Source organism: Dunckerocampus dactyliophorus, chromosome 4 (assembly GCF_027744805.1).
Source record: "Dunckerocampus dactyliophorus isolate RoL2022-P2 chromosome 4, RoL_Ddac_1.1, whole genome shotgun sequence".
Classification (NCBI taxonomy): domain Eukaryota; kingdom Metazoa; phylum Chordata; class Actinopteri; order Syngnathiformes; family Syngnathidae; genus Dunckerocampus; species Dunckerocampus dactyliophorus.
The window spans coordinates 2,863,096-2,885,906 of NC_072822.1; the positions used below are offsets into that span (position 1 = coordinate 2,863,096).

At 40.5% G+C, this 22,811-nt stretch overlaps 4 protein-coding genes across 16 annotated transcripts in view; 2 read left to right on the forward strand and 2 right to left on the reverse strand.

Annotated features, from left to right (window-relative positions):
- Nucleotides 1-8,353, reverse strand: part of LOC129179427 (membrane-associated phosphatidylinositol transfer protein 2-like) — a 72,825-nt gene extending 64,472 nt beyond the window's left edge. For 7 of the 10 annotated variants that reach the window (XM_054772643.1, XM_054772647.1, XM_054772644.1 and 4 more), the window contains exon 1: nucleotides 7,712-8,352. The gene's annotated coding sequence lies outside the window, so the exon portion shown is untranslated. Of the gene's footprint in view, nucleotides 1-5,176 lie in introns of all 10 variants that reach the window. The other 3 variants (XR_008569960.1, XM_054772639.1, XM_054772642.1) reach the window with 2 other exon arrangements.
- On the forward strand, nucleotides 7,909-10,441 carry mtrfr (mitochondrial translation release factor in rescue). 2 transcript variants are annotated; one of them, XM_054772665.1, is made up of 4 exons: nucleotides 7,909-8,289; nucleotides 9,427-9,525; nucleotides 9,638-9,904; nucleotides 10,195-10,441. In XM_054772665.1, the coding sequence occupies exons 3-4, from the start codon at nucleotides 9,659-9,661 to the stop codon at nucleotides 10,423-10,425; spliced, it is 477 nt and encodes a 158-aa protein (XP_054628640.1). In that variant the 5' UTR covers nucleotides 7,909-8,289; nucleotides 9,427-9,525; nucleotides 9,638-9,658; the 3' UTR covers nucleotides 10,426-10,441. The 2 variants fall into 2 exon arrangements, with proteins under 2 accessions (XP_054628640.1, XP_054628638.1); XM_054772663.1 differs by having other exon boundaries at nucleotides 7,913-8,289; nucleotides 9,427-9,904.
- Nucleotides 10,442-11,280: 839 nt separating this feature from the next.
- kmt5ab (lysine methyltransferase 5Ab) lies at nucleotides 11,281-16,307 on the forward strand. Of its 3 annotated transcripts, none has more exons than XM_054772658.1 (8): nucleotides 11,281-11,410; nucleotides 11,528-11,631; nucleotides 12,306-12,444; nucleotides 12,524-12,710; nucleotides 12,786-12,873; nucleotides 13,061-13,120; nucleotides 14,984-15,174; nucleotides 15,248-16,306. In XM_054772658.1, the coding sequence occupies exons 1-8, from the start codon at nucleotides 11,401-11,403 to the stop codon at nucleotides 15,456-15,458; spliced, it is 990 nt and encodes a 329-aa protein (XP_054628633.1). In that variant the 5' UTR covers nucleotides 11,281-11,400; the 3' UTR covers nucleotides 15,459-16,306. The 3 variants fall into 3 exon arrangements, with proteins under 3 accessions (XP_054628633.1, XP_054628635.1, XP_054628634.1); XM_054772659.1 differs by having other exon boundaries at nucleotides 11,390-11,410; nucleotides 12,270-12,444; nucleotides 15,248-16,307; XM_054772660.1 differs by lacking the exon at nucleotides 11,528-11,631 and having other exon boundaries at nucleotides 11,283-11,410; nucleotides 15,248-16,307.
- On the reverse strand, nucleotides 13,123-22,148 carry rilpl2 (Rab interacting lysosomal protein-like 2). Its single transcript, XM_054772662.1, has 4 exons — nucleotides 21,516-22,148; nucleotides 19,607-19,758; nucleotides 19,313-19,435; nucleotides 13,123-16,652 (listed from the first exon to the last, which is right to left on the reverse strand). The coding sequence occupies exons 1-4, from the start codon at nucleotides 21,807-21,809 to the stop codon at nucleotides 16,631-16,633; spliced, it is 591 nt and encodes a 196-aa protein (XP_054628637.1). The 5' UTR covers nucleotides 21,810-22,148; the 3' UTR covers nucleotides 13,123-16,630.
- Nucleotides 22,149-22,811: the final 663 nt, after the last annotated feature.

Sequence of the window (22,811 nt, forward strand, 5' to 3'; positions counted from 1 at the left end):
CTTGCATTCGTGTTTGGACTGTCTCTCCTTCAGGCTGAATGACAAGAGGGTTCACTCTGCAGCCGTCTGTGTGCATTGGTGCTACAGTGGAATGAACAGAGAGAGTGAACCCTCCTGTCGTCTCCTCCCCTCTTTGTCCCTGTATGTGGAGGCGTGGCTACCTTGCCTTGCAGCAAATTAGCCTGAGCCAGCACACCAATGGAAATTTCGGCTCTTTTTAGAGAACTGATTCTTTTGGCTCAGCTCCAAAGTAGCTACTCAGACTTTTTTGTTGTCTTAAATTCATTTATTACCAAATTATGTGTATTTTGTAAAATGAAGTACTCATTATCGACCAGCAAAATTTGTTATCGTGACAGGCCTAATCCTCGCAATTTGCTTCCAGGATCCCATGTGGAAAAAAGGATGCAAAAAGCCCTAATAATGCCTACTTTTGAAACACTAAACTATGATATTCCTCTCACACTTATTAACTCATTTTCAATTCAGTTTCACACAATTACAGCCCTGCAGTCTGACAAAAAAATGCAGCCACACAGCATCAAGTCTTCTCAAAGCATCTTCCTGCTGGAAAATATTGAGTGAATTGACTTGCGAGACAGCACCCTCTGCTGGATTCACAGCTGCAGCACACTTTTTCCGTAAGATAGGCTTTAGTCCTCATGACTGAATAGTGTATCATACGTAACTACATGATTGCAATGTCTGGAGACGTTGCGTGTGAACGCCCAATCCCGATGAGGTGGGGGGGAACAAAAATGAGCAAAAAAAAGTAGTAAAAGAGAAAAAAAGGAAAACAAATTATATGATTCAAGACTATGACATCATGAACGACAAATATGTATGGTGTATGTTAAAGATTACAGGTTAAATGTATGGTAAATGTTATAGGTAGCCTTAATGTCCGGATTGTGCTGAATGATTTGATGTTGGAATTGTTAGAATTGGTTGGAAAATGTTGAAATACTTGAGTAATTAAGATCAAAGGAATATCCTTAAGTTAATTATTAGTTTTCTGGAAAAAATGAGAATTTAGGGAAAAAAAATTGAATTGCTTAAATGTGAACAATAGATGTCCTTAATTGTGCTGAACGATTTATAGTTGGAATTGCTTGAATTGGTTGAAAAATGTTGTAGTGGAGTAATTAAGATCAAAGGAAATTAGTTATTAAGATCAATGAAAAAATGGGAATGTCGGGAAAAGTTGGAATTTTTGGAATGTTAGCTTGAAGCCGTGGGTGTGTGGAATGTTTTAATGGTGGAATGGTTTGAATTGGTTGAGAAATGTGCAAATGGTGGAAGTTTGAAAAATGGCCCATTCATTATAAATGGGAAAAATTCTGTGAAGTTGTTGGATTTTTGGAAAATCGGGGATTTTTTGGAAAAACTGAAATGATCGCATAGGATTCCCGAACGAGCTGAACGATTTGATGCTTGAATGGTGTGAATCGGTTGAAAAATGAAGGAGGAGTTAGTTAGGAGGACAAAAAACGGTGTAATGAATTTAAAAAATCGTGGAGAAACTTATGTGTGAATGCCCTGAGGGCACAATTCTACATAAAAAACCATCGGTGTGAGCAGCTGCGCACAGCTACATTTCCATGACCTGTCATCATAAGTGTTCAATATTGCCGCACTGTGTTTTTGTGTAATAAAAGCTAACAAAAAACAACTGCATTTCAACACTTAGCATACACAGCTACCTTGACCTTGTCCATCGAACACGAGCGCATTAGCGCCGCGGGCAAAACAATGTGTAAAAGGTCACAGCAAGGGCCCGTATAAATACGTCGTTACTTTCATGTAGCTGCTGTCCTCCCGAGCAGGTGGGCTCTATTTGAGGGGAAAACATAGGCAGGACTTGTTAAAATCCCCCGTAGCGCTGTCAGTGCCAATAAAAATCTATTGACTGTCAAACAAATGACGCAGAGAAGGCGTGCGTTTTTGCATCCATGGGTTATTAGCTACGTGGAGGCAAACACACACAAGCATTGATAACATGAAAGCTTGTTTTTGTCATTAAAGCTTGATAATGACTGATAATGTGACAAATAATAAAGCTGTCACAGGAAACTATAGAGAGAGATAAGGCTATGCACGGTGGCAACTCCAGAGGCATGATGGGTCCACATCACTTCAAGATTTACACTGCCACCTTTCCTTTGGGTGTGCGGGATGTGAAGTAGGCGGGATTCAAGACACATGCTTCCAAAATAGCCCTCAATCTGCTCCCATCCAGGAGCCAAGACCGTAGCTGATAAAGCAAGACACAAAAAGCACGTTACTTTACATAACTTCAGCTCGCTATCTGCCCACAAAAAGTTCACGCGTCTCTCTCTCTCTCTCTCTCTCTGCCTCACTGCCGGCGATGACACGTCACACGCAGCCACGTTCAAACTCCAACTGACAGGAAGCACGCCTGAGATTGTTTCCTCAACGCTCGTTTGGCAACCCGTGTGACAGGCCGGTGGCGGCCATGTTTGATAGAACACCAATCACATTAGAGGAAAAAAATAAATAAAAGACAAAACAATACAATGGCTGGGAATTTTGCACTTCATTGGGTACACCTGCACAATCGAAGGAGATTCTGTGTTTTTTCATTACAATGCCTCTCCTACGCAGTTAAATGCGGTAACTAAAACATTAGAAACAACATTACTAGTAATAATAATAATAATAATAACAACAACTAGATGATTGCCAAGTCTGAAGACATTGCGTGCGAATGCCAAGCCTAATGAGGTGGGGTGGGGGAAAAACAAAAATGAGCAAAAACAGGAATAATAATTTCCTGTAAAAGGAAAAAAAGGAATACAAATTATGTGTGACATAAGAGTATTCTATGACATCATGAAAGACAAAATATGTCTGATGTATGTCAAATGTTATTGGCTAAACGCATGTTAGATGCCGTAGGTAGCCTTAATGTCTGGATTGTGCTGAACGATTTGATGTTGGAATTGTTAGAACTGGTTGAAAAATGTTGAAGTACTTGAGTAATTAAGATCAAAGGAATATCCTTATGTTAATTAGTTTTCTGGACAAATGGAAATTTTGGGAAAAATGAGAAATGTTTATATGTGAACAACAGATATCCTGAATTGTGCTGAACGATTTAACGTTGGAAATGTTTGAAATCTTGTAGTGGAGTAATTAAGATCAAAGGAAATGACAGTAATTAAGATCAAAGGAGAAATGGGAATGTCGGGAAAAGTTGGAATTTTTGGAATGTTAGTTTGAAGCCGTGGATGCGTGGAATGTTTTCATGGTGGAATAGTTTGAATCGGTGGAAGTTTGAAAAAATGACCCATTCATTTTCATTGGGAAAAATTTTGTGGAATATTTTTTTCCAAAAACTGAAACGTTGCATAGGATTCCCGAAGGCGCTGAACAATTTGATGCTGGAATGGTGTGAATCGGTTGAAAAATGAGTTAGCGGACAAAAAAAACGGCAGAATAAATGAAAACATCGTGGAGAAACACAGATGCACGATATCTTTTTTTTTTAAACCGATACCGCTAACTTTCGCTTCTCAAGACCGATATGATACCGATAACTGATCTGCTTTTTTTTTTACTTAACTGTCATCTGTGCACACCTGGGGGTAAGAAGGACTTGACCAACCAGGATTTGACCAAATGTACCTGTTGTTTAGTCCTAATCAAACCTAATCTAATCATGTCTTTACTACTACCACATCACTACTATCAGGAGAACCACAGCATGGAGGGGAGGGAGCCACCTGCAGTGGCCAAGCAAGGTGCACTGTATTCGGGCACACGCTCCAAGCAGCCAGTGTGACGCCACAGAGGTCTCTGGCAAACCTTTTGCACTTTTCAAACGCCACTGCGTTTCAGGTGGCCGGTGAGGGTTTTTTTTTCTCCCCCTCATCGCGGAGCATTTGGTATAACGTCCTTCCTCTTAATGTGAATGTTTGTTTAGAAGTGAGCTCAAGTGAAGTTACGCTGGGCCGTTAACGTCACAGGCAGGAGAACAAAGGAATAATCGGGTAATCTCGCCTAATTGGAGTGTTTTTTTAATTATCGGTTATCCGAGCTGTTTTTAATGTTATCGGTGTGACGTCAGAATTCCCTCAAATCAGCCCGATATTATCGTGCACCTGTAATAATAATACATTGGATTTCTACAGCGTCTTTCAGGGGAACCCAAGGCCATTTGAGAGGATTTTACAGAGTAATCGAAAATATAAGTGCAGCAAATAGGAGGAATTATTTTTTTTATTTTATTTTTTGCTTTTTGGGCCGCACTGTGGTCTAGTGGTTAGCATGTTGGCCAACACAGTAACAGCCTGGAGATCGGGAAGATCTGGGTTCGATTCTCCCTTGGGCATTTCTGTGTGGAGTTTGTATGATCTCCCCGTGTGTGCGTGTGGGTTTTCTCCGGGTACTCCAGCTTCCTCCCACATTCCCAAAAACATGCAGGTGAGGTTAATTGGCGACTCTAAATTGTCCATAGGTATGAATGTGTGTGTGAATGGTTGTTTGTCTATATGTGCCCTGCCATTGGCTGGCGACCAGTCCAGGGTGTACCCCACCTGTCGCCCGAAGTCAGCTGGGATAGGCTCCAGCATGCCCCCGCGACCCTAATGAGGATGAAGCGGTATAGAAAATGGATGGATTTTATTTTATTTTATTTTAATCAATCAAAACTGGGCATTATTTTCATTTTGATTTTTTATTGAATTCTATTTATTTATTATGAGAATTACTAAAAGGCACGCTTATTGTTCCTCATTATTTCTATTCCATTTATCCTTCTAACTTCAATTAGTTTTATCTCTTAGTTTGTGCATTGGGTCACGCTGCGATAAACTGTGCAGGTGTACCTAACAGAGTCGCCGAACGTCCACTGACGACCGAGAGAGATGAAGGCAAACAAGGAAAGTGTAAAATGCAATCTGCTAATAAATAAATAAACACGCCATACGATATGAGCCTGTAAAAATTGCGTTTCTCTTGTTTCCATGGCGACCACGCATCACCCACCATGGTGGTCTATAAAACATTATTGGTGGCCCAGCCCAGACACCTTCACCATGATGTGTCACTAAACAAACGCATCACTGAGGCTTTAAAGCAAATTCTACTTTACAACAGTAGAGGAAGCCCAGGAGCGGGTGCAAAAAAAACACAAAACAAACCTTCAACTGACCTTTTTTTGGCATAGCCCCCCTGCCTCACTCAATATGAACGAAATTGTGCATGATGGGTTCCGAACATTCCCAACTGGCGCAATTCTGGTGAGGCTTTCAATCCGGATACGTGCGTGTCCATGTAAACGTTGGCTACTGATTCCACGCTATACAAAAATCAAGCCTGGCTATAACTTGATTAAAAGATTTTTGTGTTTGCATAGGCCACGCCCTTTGTGTGTGTGTGTGTGTGTGTGTGTGCATGTGTGTTAGCAGCTCCTCCAGGCTAAAAGGGGCAGGCCCCATTTTAAAAACAGGTTAGGCAAATACGTTGTTGAGCTGCCGTGTTTACAGCAGGATTTTAGAAGGGTTTTTTTTTGTTTTGTTTTTTATGGAGGCAAGCCGGGTCGCCAGTGATGATGACATCATGTTCAGGCGCTTGTGGTATCATCAACATCCGATCTTCATGTGTTTGGGAAAATGTGGCACAGGGACAACATGGGTGGCGACCCGCCTCGGTCGAATCACTGCAAGAAATCACATATCTGCCCTCAGCTGCTGCCATTTCGTGCAACTTCAAGAAGGGGTGGGGGGATGACAGGCCTGATGAAACTTTGAAGATCCGTAGCTGATGCACGTTACACAACATCCCCGGCGACCGTTTGTGTGCTTCAAGGTGGCGTCACGCAGGCCTCGACCCCCCCCCCCCCCCAAATAACATTATGTGCCAATAACATCATCTTGGCACCCGCCTGCTGCATTGCTCCATTGAGGTGAGTGCAAGACAGAGCTTGTCCTCCAATGGCTGACTTCAGGTCAGCTGTCTGCATGAAGTAAACATGTTTTGATGACGCTACTTCCTGCAGTGTCTCAATCGTGTAAGCAAGTTCGTTTGAGTCAGGTGGACAGGAAACACATTGCAGTGTTTTGCACAGGACCGAATTTTTTTTTTTTTTTGGGGGGGGGGGTGTCTTTTAATGTCATGTAATTTGCATAACTGTCCATGATGCATTTTCATGTCATTATCATGAACGCTGTGGACATACGTGTCGACACTTTTCTTGCAATATTCTTTTACTGTCGTCAAATCACATATTATTTGTTTTGTAATATATTTTATTCTCGTAAAATCCTGCATTTTTTTTGTAATATTACTTTAGTGCCAAAAAATACTGCACTGTTTTTTGCTTTTTTTTTTACTTTATTTTCATAAAATCCTATCTGTAATATTACTTTATTTTACTTTTTATTTTTATAATTTTTTTCTTGTAATTTTACTTTATTCTCGTAGAATCCTGACTTTTTTTTTCCTGTTATTACTTTACTCCCATAAAAATCCTGTATTTTTTCTTTTAACATCATTTTATTCTCATAAAATCCTCGATTTTTCCCCCCTTTAAATATGACGCTATTCTCATGAAATTACAACTGCGTTCTTTTCTCAATTACGACTTTCTCCTCATGTTACAGCTTTATTCTCACATTATATTGACTTCTTTGTGATTTATAACTTTATTCTTGTCATGACATAAAAGTCATTCTCGTAAAATTCCAACATTGTTTTGTAATATTATTATTTCAGTCTAAAACTTTCTTTATTATGATGACTTTATGGCTTTTATATCTCCTGTGTCATAAACGACTTTGTTCCTCATACCAATTTAACTTTATTCTCATCAATGTACTAATTTTTTCATATCATTACTAGTTTTTCCCCATATTACTCATCTTAAGTCATGCAAAATGTATACTTTTTTTTTTTTTTTTACATAGTACTGTAATTGCACCATTTAATTCCTGTAATGGGACGTATACTTGCAATAATGCCACAAAATGATGACATTTTCCACGAATATGAACCCTTTATTTTATTTTAGTAAAAACAGGGCATTTTTTAAAATCTGCAAACAGTATAGCATCTGACATATTACTTTGTTTTGTCATTTTGGTCTCATAAAAATACTTTTGTGTGTCTTAACACAGTATTACCACAGTATTATGACTTCTGTGCCACAAAATGATGATTGTCTTTCCTAGATTAAGATGACATGATTCTAGTAAAAGAATGTGACTGTTAAAAAAACGCTTTTTCACATGACTACTTTCTTCACATACAGCCACAGCACGACTTTAATCTCGTTACACGACAACTTTTGTCTGTTGAAATATTGCAACTTGCGACATTTTCTTGCCGTATTCAACTTTTGTCTCACAAAATGATCGCCTTTTCCCTGGACGACACGACGCGGGAAGTAACAGCATGCAGGCATGCCAGTGTTTTGGGGTGATTCAACTGCAGAGAGTGCATAGACTCTCGCTGCACCTTGCTGGAAGGAAAAGCCACCGATTGAGCCTCAACCTATGAGCCTGGTTGATGCTTCTGCGTTGTAAATAAAACAAAAAGCAAGTAGGTAAGCACAAGCCGTGTTTTGTTTAGTTTTTTTCAACAAAAGGTGCATTTGAACGAGAGTAAACCCAGCACTTACTTTGTTACCTAGCAACATGGCAGCACAAGTCATGACAAAGTGATGTGTCTTGCAATTCTCTTCACATACCTGCGATGCGACACCTCCACCGTCAGTGTTTACAGAATAAGAAAAAGTCCAAAGTTCATCCACCTTTGTATGTTGAGGGGGTCTCTCTGGGGTCAAGCAGGAGCCACCGCCCACCTGGCGAGGTCCACAAAGGAAGCCATGAGTGAAACGAGCGTACCCCTCCAAAAATAAGTCAGCAGGCGATTTCCTTGACGACGCCGACTGTTTGGACCCTCATCTCGGGTTCGACATCAACAGATGACGCGTCCACAAACATCATCGCCGTCGTCATCAGTGTGTGTGCGTTCACTCTGCCTTTGCAATTACTGACACGGTCACTGGACCCCCATCTTAATTAAAGGCGGAAGCGATCACCGCCGAAAAGGCTAAAGTTAGCTTAAACACCAAAAAATGTCCTTGAATACGCTAGCAGCGCTTGGCGGGAGTTGGCGGTCAGGCTCATCCGGAAAACACGACTTGTCTCTGGTGCTCAGGTGAAGCGCCGCCGTTGTGTGCAAGGCGAAGGGCAAGAGACACTTGAAGACGAGGGATGAGTAGGAGACACAGAAGAGGGTCCGCCATCGTTAAGTTGCCACCGGGTAAGTACGAAGCAATGCGAGACCTCACACTCCTTACAAGCACGTCACAGTGTCAAGTCACGAGAGAACTTCCGGTTGCTTTTCCGGTTACCGTTATGCAATTAAAGTCACATATTTTAAGAGCTAATGTGTCGTTTGGATCTTACAATATCTAGGGACAAACTGTTTTTTTGTGTACACCATAAATATTTTCTTTTCAAAATCCTATGACTATCTGTCTTCCTGGCTTTTCCGCCTGTATGAGTGCCTAACTTCCGGTATACTATCTACTTTTACCAACTTGACAGAATTCATCAGCTCAAAGCAGAACGTCGCCCCCTGTTGGTAAAACGCGTACACTACATAAATTGGGGGAAAAATTTTAAAAATGTAAAAAAAAAAATCTAGTCAAGTAAAAACGTAACTGATTTAAAATATGCTAAGAGTAAAAGTTGCACAAATACATTGATAAATTGTTGCTATTACAGCTTGTTCTCATAATATTAACTTTTTGTCGTAATAATAATAATAAGTATAACTGTTGTTTGCTGTTGTAATATTACAACTTAATATTGATATGCCATTACAATTTTAGTCTTGCAAAATGACGTTTTTTCTGGTTATATGGCGACTTTATTCCTATAAAAATATATGTAAATATATACATTTATTAGTGATGTAACTCATTTAATAATAAAACTACACAGTTACAGTAATGTGAGTAAATGGAAGTTGTTTTTTTCCACCTCTGTGTTCTGGGGTGTAGATTTGAAAAGTTATACAATTGAAAAATACATGTGGGGCCTATAATCAAGTTCTCCAATGAATAGTCTCACAAAAATACAACCTTTTTCCCACAATATGACGACAACTTTATTCTGGTATTCAATTACAGTAAGGCGATTAAATGTAATTCATTATTTGCCACCTCTGTGTTCTGGGAAGTACATTTGTAACATTATACAATTTAAAAATACATGTGTAATCTAGTTCTCTACTGCATATTGCCACAAAAATACTTTTTACTACATTACTTCATTATTATAAAAATACGGCTTTTTATCTCCTAATATTCACATAAAATCCACACGTTTTCCGTAATAGAGGTCCATCTCAATTAAAATGTCTTTGAAAAGTTAATTTATTTGTCGTCCACAGAAACTGCAGTTCAGTTAGTCGACACCGGGGGCGACATAGTCTCTATGGAACTGTGGTGTTTTGTCCATGAAGAAGAATAGATGGCGGATGTAAACACAGGTAAGGTGAGAAGAGCTATTCCCGAGGACAGTTAATGGATTTGTGTTTCCTCGTGTGGATATATAAAATATATTTAAAGTTCTTCAACAGACATACTTAAAATATGTCGAAGCTTTCCCCGTTCTTCTGCTACATGTACAACAATTTACGGAGTCGAGTTACGTGGAGGAGGGACTCTCTAGGCGTCCCCTACTCGCCTCCAGCCGGGCTCACATGGGTCGCGATGGCCGGCAAGAAGGACCTGATCGACCTCCCTGTCTTGGATGAAGGCGAGCTGGAGGAGCAGTTTGTCAGAGGATCTGGACCTGGGGGTCAGGCTACCAACAAAACCAGCAACTGCGTGGTCCTCAAGCACATTCCTTCTGGACTTGTGGTGAAGGTTAGTCATACTTTTGTTGACATTCCTAGTGTGTTTTACCCTTCCCTGAGTATTTAATACCACGTGATGTTTGTGACCACACTGAATGCAGCCCCTAATTCAATTTAGATAACTTTATGCAATACTTGCACAATCCATTGAGATCCAATAAAAGAGTCGGAGCAACAATTCCTCTTTTACAAAGATAGCAATGTCTCACGGTGGCAAAATACAGATGTGTCAATACACCAATGCTGTAGTGTTAATGTACTTACCTGATTTAATATATATATGCTATTTCCCGCTTGCAGTGTCATCAAACCAGATCAGTGGATATCAATCGAAAGCGAGCCCGGGAAATCATGCGTGAGAAACTCGATGTTTTTCACAAAGGAGCGCAAAGCGAAGTCCTCGTGAGGAAGAGAGAGTCTGAAGCAATGAAGCAAGAGAAACGGAGGAAAGCTAAGGAGAACCTGGAGAGAAAAAAACTGTTCAAAGAGGCCCTGCTTGCTGAAGCCAAGCCTGGGAGTGACACTGTTTAAAATTGTTTGGGATAATACGAATGAAAACATAGGCATTTGGGTCATTTTATGTGTGCAAATGCTGAGTAACCAGAACTTTCACTCCTGAGACCCCTTTGAAATTGAAATTATACTTTTTACCTTTAGGTTCCAAAGCGGTGCCTTTCATAATAGCATCAGATCTTTTCTGCAACTTTAGCCCTAACCTTACACACAAGGATGTCCCAACGGAACATGAGGCTGATGTGCTTATCACTCGCCCGTCATGCAGCTCTTGCCGCATCAAAAATAGGTGGTTATAATGGGAGTCAGTGTGACCAAAATCGGCCCAGAGGTTGGAGACTTGTCGGCATATGCGCAAATGTCATATCCGCTGTATCTTGCAATAAAACAATAGAACACATCCTGGCGAGTTTCATACGATTAACCCTAAAACTGAGACTCAAAACAAATAGGCACAACGTGCATGTTTGGTATTCCCCGTGGTGGCTTGTGGTTAAGGATTATTTATAGCCTGTATGAATGTAAATATGAGAGAAAAATAAAGCCTAAGTTTAATGTGAGCATGAATGGTGTCCTTTTAAATAAAAACAACATTCACAAGTTTATTTTCATCTTATTTTTTAAACTGCATGGGAAACGAGTACTTTACTTTTTTGTTGTTCCTAGTATGAGTGATTCTCATGCTGATATTTTCTCCAGTGTAACAAATGTCATCCAAAAAGGTTCCCGGGAGAACAGACTTTCCTCACTACCAGCAGTTTAACATAGACGCCCAAACAGCCAATGAGAGAACGCCCGTCGGGGCAATGACCCCGCCCATCTGTATGAAATAACCAATCAGAGTCTGTGAAAGGTTTTTAAACTCCACGTTTCCACCTCACAGTAGTTTGTATGTGCCGTTGTCTAAACAATACGAGTGACCGGAAAGCGGACATCGAGGGGGGATATTGAATTTACCAGCACTCACGACGGACATGCATTTGTGAAACTGAAATGGCAAAAGGTACCCCAAAACCGCTTTAATGCTGTTGTTTGTTGCTGTCTAAGCTAGCTCTTAACGATGCTAACAACAAGGTCGGGTGGATAACGACACGGCGCACGGGTGTTTTATGCTTTACAGGGAAGAAACATGAGGTAAGGACGGACGTAAAGCTCGAAAACACTCCCGAACAGAAAACCACCACCGAGGACATAAAAGAAAACCATCCAGCGTCTAGCAAGAAGGTATATTTGACGGCTAAAGCGGAAACAAACCGTTCCTTCCGCGAGTCCACCAACCACTAGCAAGTATTCCCCCGCAGCCTAGCAACCACCATTGATTGATTGATTGATTGCAACTTCCTGTCCCTTTTTAATATTGACATAATTTATCTCCAAATATTGGGTATAAATTATATTATAAATATCAGATTTGTTATAAATTAGAGATGTATAGCGTAAAAATTAAAAACGCTGCCTTTTGAAATACGCTTGTAATCGTACAGATCACTTAATTAGGTACCTCAAATGGTGCTGCGGTTGTAGTTGCTTCATACTGCAGGTGTTCCTAATCTTCTGGTTTACCTTACTGAGCTACATAAGAAAGGCAGGATGATGCAGCGCATCTCCACTCGCACGCCGTAACCTCATGACGGACTTGGTCCCATTCAGTAATGGAAATGTCAACTCTTTTATCAACTAGATTTAAGCCTCAATGAGCAGCTACAAAAATGTGTTAAATAAAATATTAAAACAAAGACCCATCTCAATAGACAAACTAAGTCAAATCACTTCAAATAAGGGGCTTCAATGGTTAAATGTCAGGACAACTCAACCTTTTTGTATTTGTTGAACACCAAGAATATGTACAATTTACTCTGCAGCTGTTTTGATTGAAGATGCAATAATTAACCTGGCAGGACGGTACTAGAAAACCACAGTCTGTCCCCCCGAGTGTGCGTGGTCCCAGCAAATCCAGATTGCCTCTGAGTGACGCATCAAGCATGTTGATTCAAGAAGGCAACCAATCAGACGGACGCACTGACAAGGTGACCGAAGGTGAGTAGCAAATGACTAGAATATAATAACACTATCGTGTGTGCGCTAATGGTGTACTTTTTTTTTTTTTTTTTTCCAGACGTATGTGAAGCCAAGGTGGGCGGGGCAGAGCTGGACGGCCACAATCGCGTGGTGAAAGACGACGTCTCGCATCAACCTCAGCAAAAGGAGTCGACGGTGCAGTCAAACGTTGCCCCCGTGGGAGACCGCAAAACGTCGACGCCCAAATCCCGCAGTCGGAACCCTCGTAAAGTCAAAGGGAAAACGTGCGTGGACAACCAACTGCTTGCTGTCTCTCCAGTGGAGGGGGGAAAGACAAAATAAGTTGTTTGTGTGTCCAGGACGGAGAATAATGTCACCCAAAACAGGAAGGTGACAGACTTCTTTCCCATCAGGAGAAGTAATAGAAAAACTAAAGGAGAGCTAAAGGTTAGTTGGGACTTCTTTCCTCCTTTTTATGGACAGCATTTGCTTGGGGTTTAATTGGGCACTGCATCAGGTACTGTAGGTAGTACTGCAGCTAGACAGTAGCTATTATTTAGGTGTTGTGGCCAGCGAGGGTACTGTGTTCCACCTACAGTGAGTTTATAAGCTGTGACTTTGAACTTGTCAACAGAATGAAGAGAACAAGCAGATCGACGACCTCATAAAGAACGGCGTTGAGGAGGGACTGCAGGTAATGATTTGCAGTGCTTTTATTGCATCTTGGCATAGTTGAACACACTTCTACTACAAACCAAAAAAAACAAACATTTGACAACCCATACTAGTATTTGAGTCTGGATACACACTGTAGTGTTTGCGGTGGATTCAAGTGATTTGGCCGCGGGGAGCCATCATCGCCCCTCAGTGACCAGCAGCCACCCAACTTGTGGAAATTGTTCAACTAAAGCGTCTTAAATATCGTACATATTTAAAGGGCCTGTTGGCAACAACTGCACAGCTGCATAGAGGGCGCTTACTTTCGAATGTTGTTTATCCACAAATTTTAAAAATGCAGCGTATCTAAAGGCTTTGAGTTGAGGTGAAACATCTTTATGATCAGTTGCTCTGATTCAACTCCTCCGATAAACAAAAGGTACAATTCAAAATGTACAAATTAAACTTTTTAATGAATTTAATCATAATGGGAGGTCCATTTCGTCTGAAGAATGGGTCAATAGATGGAACCGGGCATGAAAATGTACCTGCGAGTCTGCGCTGTGGGCGGAATTCCCCACGCTACACAATATGAAGTGGAGGTCACGAGATGCTCGTCGCTTTTATAGCTCGCTCTTCTCCAGCAGATGTAAACGGACGGCACGTCAAATATTTTTTTTGGAAAATCATGTTCGATTCCACTTTGATTGCCATTATCTTAAATTGGAAGAATGACTCACTGGTGTGTGTGTGTGTGTGTGTGTGTGTGTGACAGGAAGAAAAGCTCTGATTTGCTTGGAGTTTACATTTATAAATCTCAAGACCCCAAAAACCAGTCTTTTTTTTTGTTTAAGACTAGTTTTCGAGTCACATGAATTAAAAAAAAAATTAAAAGAACGCAAGGGCCACTTTGATATTTTTGTAAACAAGTCATGCTAAAAAGTTCTACGCTACTCCCAAATAGTTAGGGATGTGCACAGCTATGTTGGAGAACATGGAGGTTGTGCGTTAAGTATAGAACGTGTTGGACATGTGCATTCAAAATCGGAGAAGCTCAAATGTTCACCTGTAAAGTTTATACAGTAGCACATTTTAGGTTCATCCTGAAATGTATCTGAAATATCCCGAACTAAGTGTGAGTAGTGGACTTGAAGAAGGAATTGCATCTCAGCTTTGTAATATACTGTAGGTGAAAAAGCCTTTTTATTTTATTTTTTTTTCCTCCAAATATTTCAACTTTTAAATCATCTTTGGGAAATTTTTCTTCATGACTTTATTCCCATAACATTTTCCGCAGCCTAATTTTCCAAAAATGACAACTTTATTTTGTTTTGTTCATTTTTCATATTAAGACTATTTCAACTCCATGCTACTAAAAATGCCATTTTTCCTCATATTACAAGTTAATTCACGTAAATGTGCAGCTTGTTTCCTTGTTAGAATGCCACATTATTGGCATGATATTTTGACTTTATTTTGATGACATTGTATCCACATTTTCTAAAAATGACAACTTCTGTGTTTTGTTTTTCACAATTTTACAAATTAAAGTCTCTTTAATATTTCAACTTTATATTATGGAAAAATTACGTTATTTTTCCTCATAATTTTAAAATCTCATAAAATTACTGCTGATTTTTAAATTTTTGCTGGATTTTTATTTTTTATTTTTTTTTAGTTTTCTTGTAAAATTATTTTTAGAGTGCGCAGCAGCTCGCACTTTGGACTCCCCTGCTGTAGTCCCACAACTCAAAAGGCATTAGCTGCCTTTTGATGTCAGCTTTCAGCGGCTTTTTCTACCTCTGCATGCGTTTTATAGAATGTTGGCATGGCTATGCAGCTGCTGGTGTGAAACTGTTGTGCGATGTCCTTGATCGCGTCAGCTACCTGTGATACACAGGTGCGAGTGATCGAGGGCAAAGGTCGAGGCGTGTTTGCGTCCCGAGGCTTCACGAAGGGCGACTTTGTGGTGGAGTACCACGGCGACCTGTTGGAGCTGGCCGAGGCCAAGCAGCGAGAGGCCCGCTACGCTCAGGACCCCCGAACTGGCTGCTACATGTACTACTTCCAGTACCACTCCAAAACATACTGGTTGGTCACGACTTAAGGACCATGTCACACAGGGTCGTGTTGTCCTAACATTCCATTTTACGACCGCCCGCAGCGTGGACGCCACCGAGGAGACGAGCCGCCTGGGGAGGCTCATCAACCATAGCAAGGCGGGCAACTGCCAGACCAAACTGCACGCAATCGACAGCGTCCCTCACCTCATCCTGGTGGCGTCCAAAGACATCGAGGCCGACGAGGAGCTGCTCTATGACTACGGCGACCGCAGCAGGGCGTCCATCTTGGCTCACCCGTGGCTCAAGCACTGAATACTTTGCATGGATACTAACTAGGGATGCTCCAATCAGGTTTTTATGCTGCCGAAGCAGATACCGATCACATTAAGTGTAATTTTGTAAATGAAAACTGCCAAGAGCTCCTAATTTTTCTAACATTTATTTTCATAACTTATTTCAAGCATGAAAAAGCAGGCTTGCAGGCACCTCACGTGGTTGTGGGGGCTCGCGTCGGTTACCCCTGGGCTGTATGATATAAAAGGGGAACCATAAAATTTAGACAAACATATTTGACTTTCTTTTTCTAAATCACTGGTGAAACTTGGCGTATGAGGCGCCTTCTTTAAGGAGACTTTGGATGCACGAGCAGCTTGATAGCACCCCAGCAGCACCCCAGGCAGTCTGCAAATCCAGTGTCGCCGTTCGACGACCGGCCATCCAGTCATGTCCTGTCCCACACGGCCGACATGTTTGTTTTCGGCTTTGTGAAGGCAAAGTGGGCGGGAGACGGTCGCTACAGGCTGGGTGCTGCAATGGGAACAGAGCTGATCGGCGTTAAAAAGCAAGTATCGGCATATGCAGTGGCTGATCGATTGGAGCACCCCTAATACTAACTGGTGCTTTTTTTGTTTGGTTGTCCTTCCATTTTTTTAATGACTTGTAAAAAATTTTTTAACTGCTTATCAAACTGTAGCCCCCACTATCATGAATAGGAACGTGACCTATAGTCTAACATGGCCGCTCATGTAAATTATGAACTGTGCTGTACACTGAGGAATAAAAACACATGATGAGCTGCCGTGTGCAGTCGGTAATATTCATTGTTACATCAAGACAAACATTCACATGCACAGCATTTTGTTTTCATCTGGAACACACAAAGTTAAAAACAAACATCGCAAGCTTGACCTGCAACGCTGAATTCGATCCGATACAAAAGTTGTATCACAGTAATTCTCGTTTTAGACAAGGTCTGCTATTATGCAAAAGCGGCTTTTTCATGACGTCCCAGCAGTCAGGTGTGTCCCCTTTTAGAATACGTAGGTGTCCCTAATGAAGTGTCCAGAGAGCTTCTCAATTATATAGACATACCTTGTTAGCTTTACATTAAAAAAAAAAAGTACAAAAATATAGAAGTGCGTGTTAAGTCGATAAGAAACCTGCTAACAAATCCAGTTTGTCTTCCACACGTCTCAACGTCTTCTTTATTTCCGCTTAAATGAAAACCTATGAGAGAGAAAAGGGAGGGGGCAAGTAGTTTAGGAAGGCATTCCGGCATTGGAGGGAAAAGTGTGTAGCGCTGGCACCAAACATGGAGTGCATCAGCAGCATGAGTGGATGTGGTCACAAGTATATGATTAGACCGCTGATGAGTGCATCCTCATGCAGCAGCACGGTGTCATGGGGCAGCTTTACTGCGTTACACTTAATCCTGAAAATATTTCACATCCATCCTTCCTCTCTCCTGCTTATCCTGCTCACACGATGAAATGAGAGCTGGAGGACTGATCACCTTTGTCTTGTAACCTTATTGAACTTTTGAAGATTCTCTCTTCCCCCCCAAAATGTACAGTGGTGTGAAAAAGTGTTTGCCCCCTTCCTGATTTCTTATTTTTTGCAAGTTTGTCACACTTAAATGTTTCAGATCAAACTAATTTAAGTATTAGTCAATGACAACACAACTGAACACGAAATGCACAAATGAAACTTAAAACTTAAATAAAATAAAAATTGCCCGCCGCGTTAAAACATACCTTAACCGAGATTGAGATCTATCAGCGTGGAAAAGGTTATAAAGCCATTTCTAAAGCTTTGGGACTCCAGCAAACCACAGTGAGAGCCATTATCCACAAATGGCCAAAACATGGAACAGTGATGAACCTTCCCAGGAGTGGCCGGCCAACCAAAATGACCCCAAGAGCGCAGCGACGACTCTTCCAAGAGGTCACAAAAGACCCCACAACAACATCCAAAGAACTGCAGGCCTCACTTGCCTCAGTTAAGGTCAGTGTTCATGACTCCACTATAAGAAAGACATTGGTCAAAAATGACAGAGTTCCAAGACCAAAACCACTGCTGAACAAAAACAACATTAAGGCTCATCTCAATTTTGCCAAAAAACACCTTTATGATCCCCAAGACCTTTGGGAAAATACTCTGTGGTCTGACGAGACAAAAGTTGAACTTTTTGGAAGGTGTGTGTCCCATTACATCTGGCGTAAAAGAACATCATAGCAACAGTAAAATATGGTGGTGGTAGTGTGATGGTCTGGGGCTGTTTTGCTGCTTCAGGACCTGGAAGACTTGCTGTGATAAATGGAAGCATGAACTCTGCTGAAGCAGAATGTCCGGCCATCTGTTGGTGACCTCAAGCTGAAAGCAACTTGGGTTCTGCAGCAGGACAATGATCCAAAACACACCAGCAAGTCCACCTCTGAATGGATGAAGACTTTGGAGTGGTCTAGTCCAAGTCCTGACCTGAATCCTATTGAGATGCTGTGGCATGACCTTAAAAAGGAAAAGCCTCCAATGTGGCTGAATGACAACAATTCTGCAAAATTCCTCCCCAGCGCTGGAAGAGACTCATTGCAAGTTATGGCAAACACTTGATTGCAGTTGTTGCTGCTAAGGGGGGGCCCAACCAGTTATTAGGTTTATGGGGCAATCACTTTTTTTACACAGGGACATGTAGCTTTGGATTTTTTTTTCCCTCCCTTAATAATTAAAAGTTTCATTTAAAAACTGCATTTTGTGTTCAGTTGTGTTGTCATTGACTAATATTTAAATTAGTTTGATGATATGAAACATTTAGGTGTGACAAACATGCAAAAAAATAAGAAATCAGGAAGGGGTCAAACACTTTTTCCACAATACTGTACGTTAGCGTAAACTCCAAAGATGATTAGCGTATTAAGTGAAACAAACGCACGTAGAAAGGAGTCTTCAATGAACCTTACGTACGCCAAATACAGGAGGCAAATAGGGGGAGTTTGTACACATCAAAAACAATAAAGAGACTGCTAAACCTAACGTGTGTGTTTTTCGGGAACACTGAAACGCAGGGCCCCTATGAAGTCCATTTTATTTTTCCCTTTTAAATCTTTTTAGAATTCCATTTTTTACTTTTTACACTTATTTTACCAGCATAGTATGTGTACTTTGTGACAGTAAATACAATGTCCGTTAATTAAATGCTAAAATCCTTACATTAATTGATGTAATACATTATTAGCCAATTTTGCCCAGTATTTCAGAAACGGATGCGGCTTGGCTAACTTTGCTTGTGGTCAAGGAAGACGTAGTCGGTGATGCAATTCCAATTGCGTTATTGGTGTAAGGTATTTGTTATGACACCCTCAATTTGTTGCCACAATTAGACAGGATGTGGCCGACAGCGCTCTCATTTTGAAGGCCGGAAACGTGTTGTGTGTGCTGACAATGTCTGTTGACGGTTAAGACGAGCTTGGGTGCAAGCACTCAGACGACGTCAGCGGGCATCGTAAAACGCTCGATTACTTTAACAAGCGGTAAAACACAACATGGTGTAGACGCACTCATGCACTTAGCATGCTCTGCTAAACTAAGCTAACCCGGTTAGCTTCCATTCACGCTGCGTTAGAGATGAGTTTTGCAGTTTTTCCACCAACTGCCGCCGGTATTTCAGTACCGATATCAACCGATATTACATTTTTATGCCAATATCGGGTCGATATTATTGGACATCCCTAGTAAATATTGACGTTTCAACATAAGTTTTCATAAACACGGGACAGTTTAGCGTTTTCACAAACAGTGAAACTAACAAGTCATCAATGAACATGCGTCTTTTGGTAAACACCAAAAACAGTTAGGACTTTTTAAAGGAAGATAGTACCAGTGGTACTCACAGTTTACTGATGGCAGTCTTCTCCTCTTTTGAATGGTTGTTTGCCATCGGACCGTTTTCTGGTGCTGCTGGTGCATCCAGGTCCACTTCCACCATGGCAGCTTGCCCTGGTGGCAGAATCCCACTGCACAAACACAATCAAATCTTGTGTCAGACCACTGGTCTGCTTAAAAAAAACATGTTTATGAGACAAGACGAGACATGTGATGGTGCAATAAAAACGTTTTTTAGGTTCATCATAACACGGAGACAGCACTCCTCTCTGAGACATTAGCACACACGAACACTTTATGACCTCTTGTACAGCTGCAGCTCCTCCTGGGCCACCATGAGCTGTGCTTTCAGCTGGTTCCTCTCCTGCAGAACCTCCTTTAGCTCCTGCATGGTGAAGCGTGGCCTGTTGGGGTCACTTAGGTCCACCACCAGCTGGTTTGGGCCCACTGTTTGCTTGATATGGGCGAAATTCAAAAATAATCTTTTTATTAAACAATACTTGTATCTCCACATGACAATTTTTTGTAGTTTCTAGCATAGCTTGTCATCTTTTTATACTTTGTTTTGTTGTGCCGAAAAAAATAAAATAGAGTCTAAAAAGTAAGTACTTAGGGTTTATTTACGTTATACACGTCAGACAGTTAGCCTTTCATAAACCTACAATACATAAAAATTCTATCACACCTTTTTTTTGCTTTATATTTTGAATATTTAGACTACTTGTCAAACTGAACTCATTTTCTTCACGTGTGAGGTAGAAATTAAATTGTGTTTAAAAAATATATAAATGTTTTCATGTTTTTAAAATGTATATAAATGTTTTCATGTTTTTAAAAATTTAACTCAACAGTAAATCCAAAACTAAATGGGAAATATAGATGTTTAATTTCAATTAAGTGATCAATTAAAATCTTAAATGAAAATACAAATGTTAAAAATGAATCTTAAAACTAAATGTGAATATAAATGTTACAAATAAATCTTAAATCTAAATATATGTAAATGTTAAATTTAAATGATAAATATAAATCTTGAAATCAGGGCGCACAGACCCGCCCACACCTCTGTGTGCAAATGTTAAAAATGAATCCTAAAACTAAATGTAAATATAAATGTTAAAAATAAATCTTAAAATCTAAATATGATATATAAATGTTAAATTTAAATGATACATATAAATCTTAAATCTTGAAATCAGGGCACACAGACCCGCCCACACCTGTGTGCAAATGTTAAAAATTAATCCTAAAACTAAATGTAAATATAAATGTTAAAAATAAATCTTAAAATCTAAATATGATATATAAATGTTAAATTTAAATGATAAATATAAATCTTAAATCTTGAAATCAGCACGCACAGACCCGCCCACACCTTTGTGTGCAAATGTTAAAAATGAATCCTAAAACTAAATGTAAATATAAATGTTAAAAATAAATCTTAAAGCTAAATATGATATATAAATGTTAAATTTAAATGATAAATATAAATATAAATAATATATTGAAATCAGCACGCACAGACCCGCCAACACCTCTGTGTGCTCTGAATTCAAAGGTGAAGTGACCTCTTTTTTTTATTTTAAAAACACCATTTAATTTCTATCTCAAATGTGAAGAAAATGAGTTAAATGTAAGAAAAGTGAGTTCAATATTCCAAATATACAGTACATGTCTTCTGTGAATTGTACGCACGTTTTTGCAAACTTGACAAGACGACTGAAGTCTTCAGTGAACATAAGGTACGCGTTTTTGGAATAATTTAGTCTTCCATGAAAAGAAGGCACATGTTTTAGGCATCATATCTGACATCTGCAATGAACTGTATGGTGTTTCTTTGTAAGAGAACGTGGAGTGCTCAGAACATTTCTTCAAGCCTGGAAGGTCTGATAGTCTTTATTCAACAACGCTGGTGACAGCTACTCATACAGAGGTTTGTACAGGTAAGTAAATACATATCGGCTTCTCAATTGTATTTCTCATGAGGCAGCGTGTGAAATAAATTAGCCCCTAAGGAAATAAGAACTACAGCATTCGTTTGTGTAAGATAAATGTGGCATGAAAAATTGCATTTTCAGCTGTTTTTGGTCACGAGGAAAAATGAGTCCCTTTTGGTGCAGGGTTTCCATTTTAAGAACATACAATGCAGTAAACTTTAGATATAAACATGACTTAAAAAAGTAACATTCAAGTGACTTGAGGACGACTCACCCTTCCCTGGACGGTGGCTCTTTCCGTGACGATGCGGTCCAGTTCGGTCTTCAGGTTGTCCCGCTCCATTTTCAGCTCCTCTAGGGACAAATTGTACTTGTTGACCAGGGTCTCGAACATCTCTAAAACGCGGACTATCCTAAACTGCAGGTCGGACACTTCTTCTCCGGTGCGGCTGATCCTCAACAAGTCTCGTCCTATGACGTAGGAGATGTCATACACGTCCTCAACCGTCAGCTCGAAGGCGTCCTTCTCGAACGCCAAGGCGGGCGACGACTCCTCGTCGAAGTCCATGTTAGTGACCCCCCCACCGCTCACAAAAACTCAACAGGAGTGTGTGGAAACTCCTTAAAGTCGTTCGCTATCTTCGTCGTTGGTTTCTAATGGTGTTTATGGTGGGAGCGGGTGACTTCCAGAGGAGCGGAACATCCCCCATCACTCTTCCGCCAATGGCGTCCTTTGCCGGTTAGCGGAGGAGGGCTAAGTATCCTAGCTACAGGTGAGCACAAAGAGTACACACGCGAGTCAAGACCAGTCGCTCCCACTCAAACTAGTTTCCCCGTCTAGCTCATCGAAAGTACTTTAACTTTAATAATAATACTTTAGTGGGTTTCACGTAACCATGCCACTCCAAAGAACCTCCGTAGGCAATGAATCAACAACGCTTTGATGCGTAAAAGTGCTTTGAGGTGTGGTCTGCTGAAAAGTTAGCCAATAGCATGCTGGGTCATTCGGTCGAGGTAGCTCCGCCCCCGTCCCGCTGACCGGCCGATCACCATGGCAACCTTCTATCGCAAGCATGCCGGAGTGATTCTGAATCAGTGAACACACAAAAACACTGTCGTCTTCCTGAGTTGAGACCAAATTATTGAAATACAAAAAAAAAGTTATATGAAGTGATGTCACAATAAGAGCACTTAAAGCTCAAATGTAATATTTCATTTAAAATATACCCCTATATATTAAGAATAATTTATATAATTATATATATATTTTTATATTAAGAATAAAATACATACAAAGTTAAATCATGTGATTTCATCACTTTTCCCAAAGAGCCCATGTCGGTTGAGAAGCTGTGCCAGAAGATTAATTCAGATGTGATCCACATTCGGCAGGAATGTGAATCCAATCCAGTTCAAGATCTGTACTTTCTTTCTTAGCAGAGCGATGCACAGCAGCATAAGCACCAAAAATGAAACCGTAAAACACCAAGAGACGAGACAGCAACTCTCTTTACACAGCCAACCCCAGGCTGCCCTCAGTTTTCCCTGAGGCGTTTTATTGAATAACAAA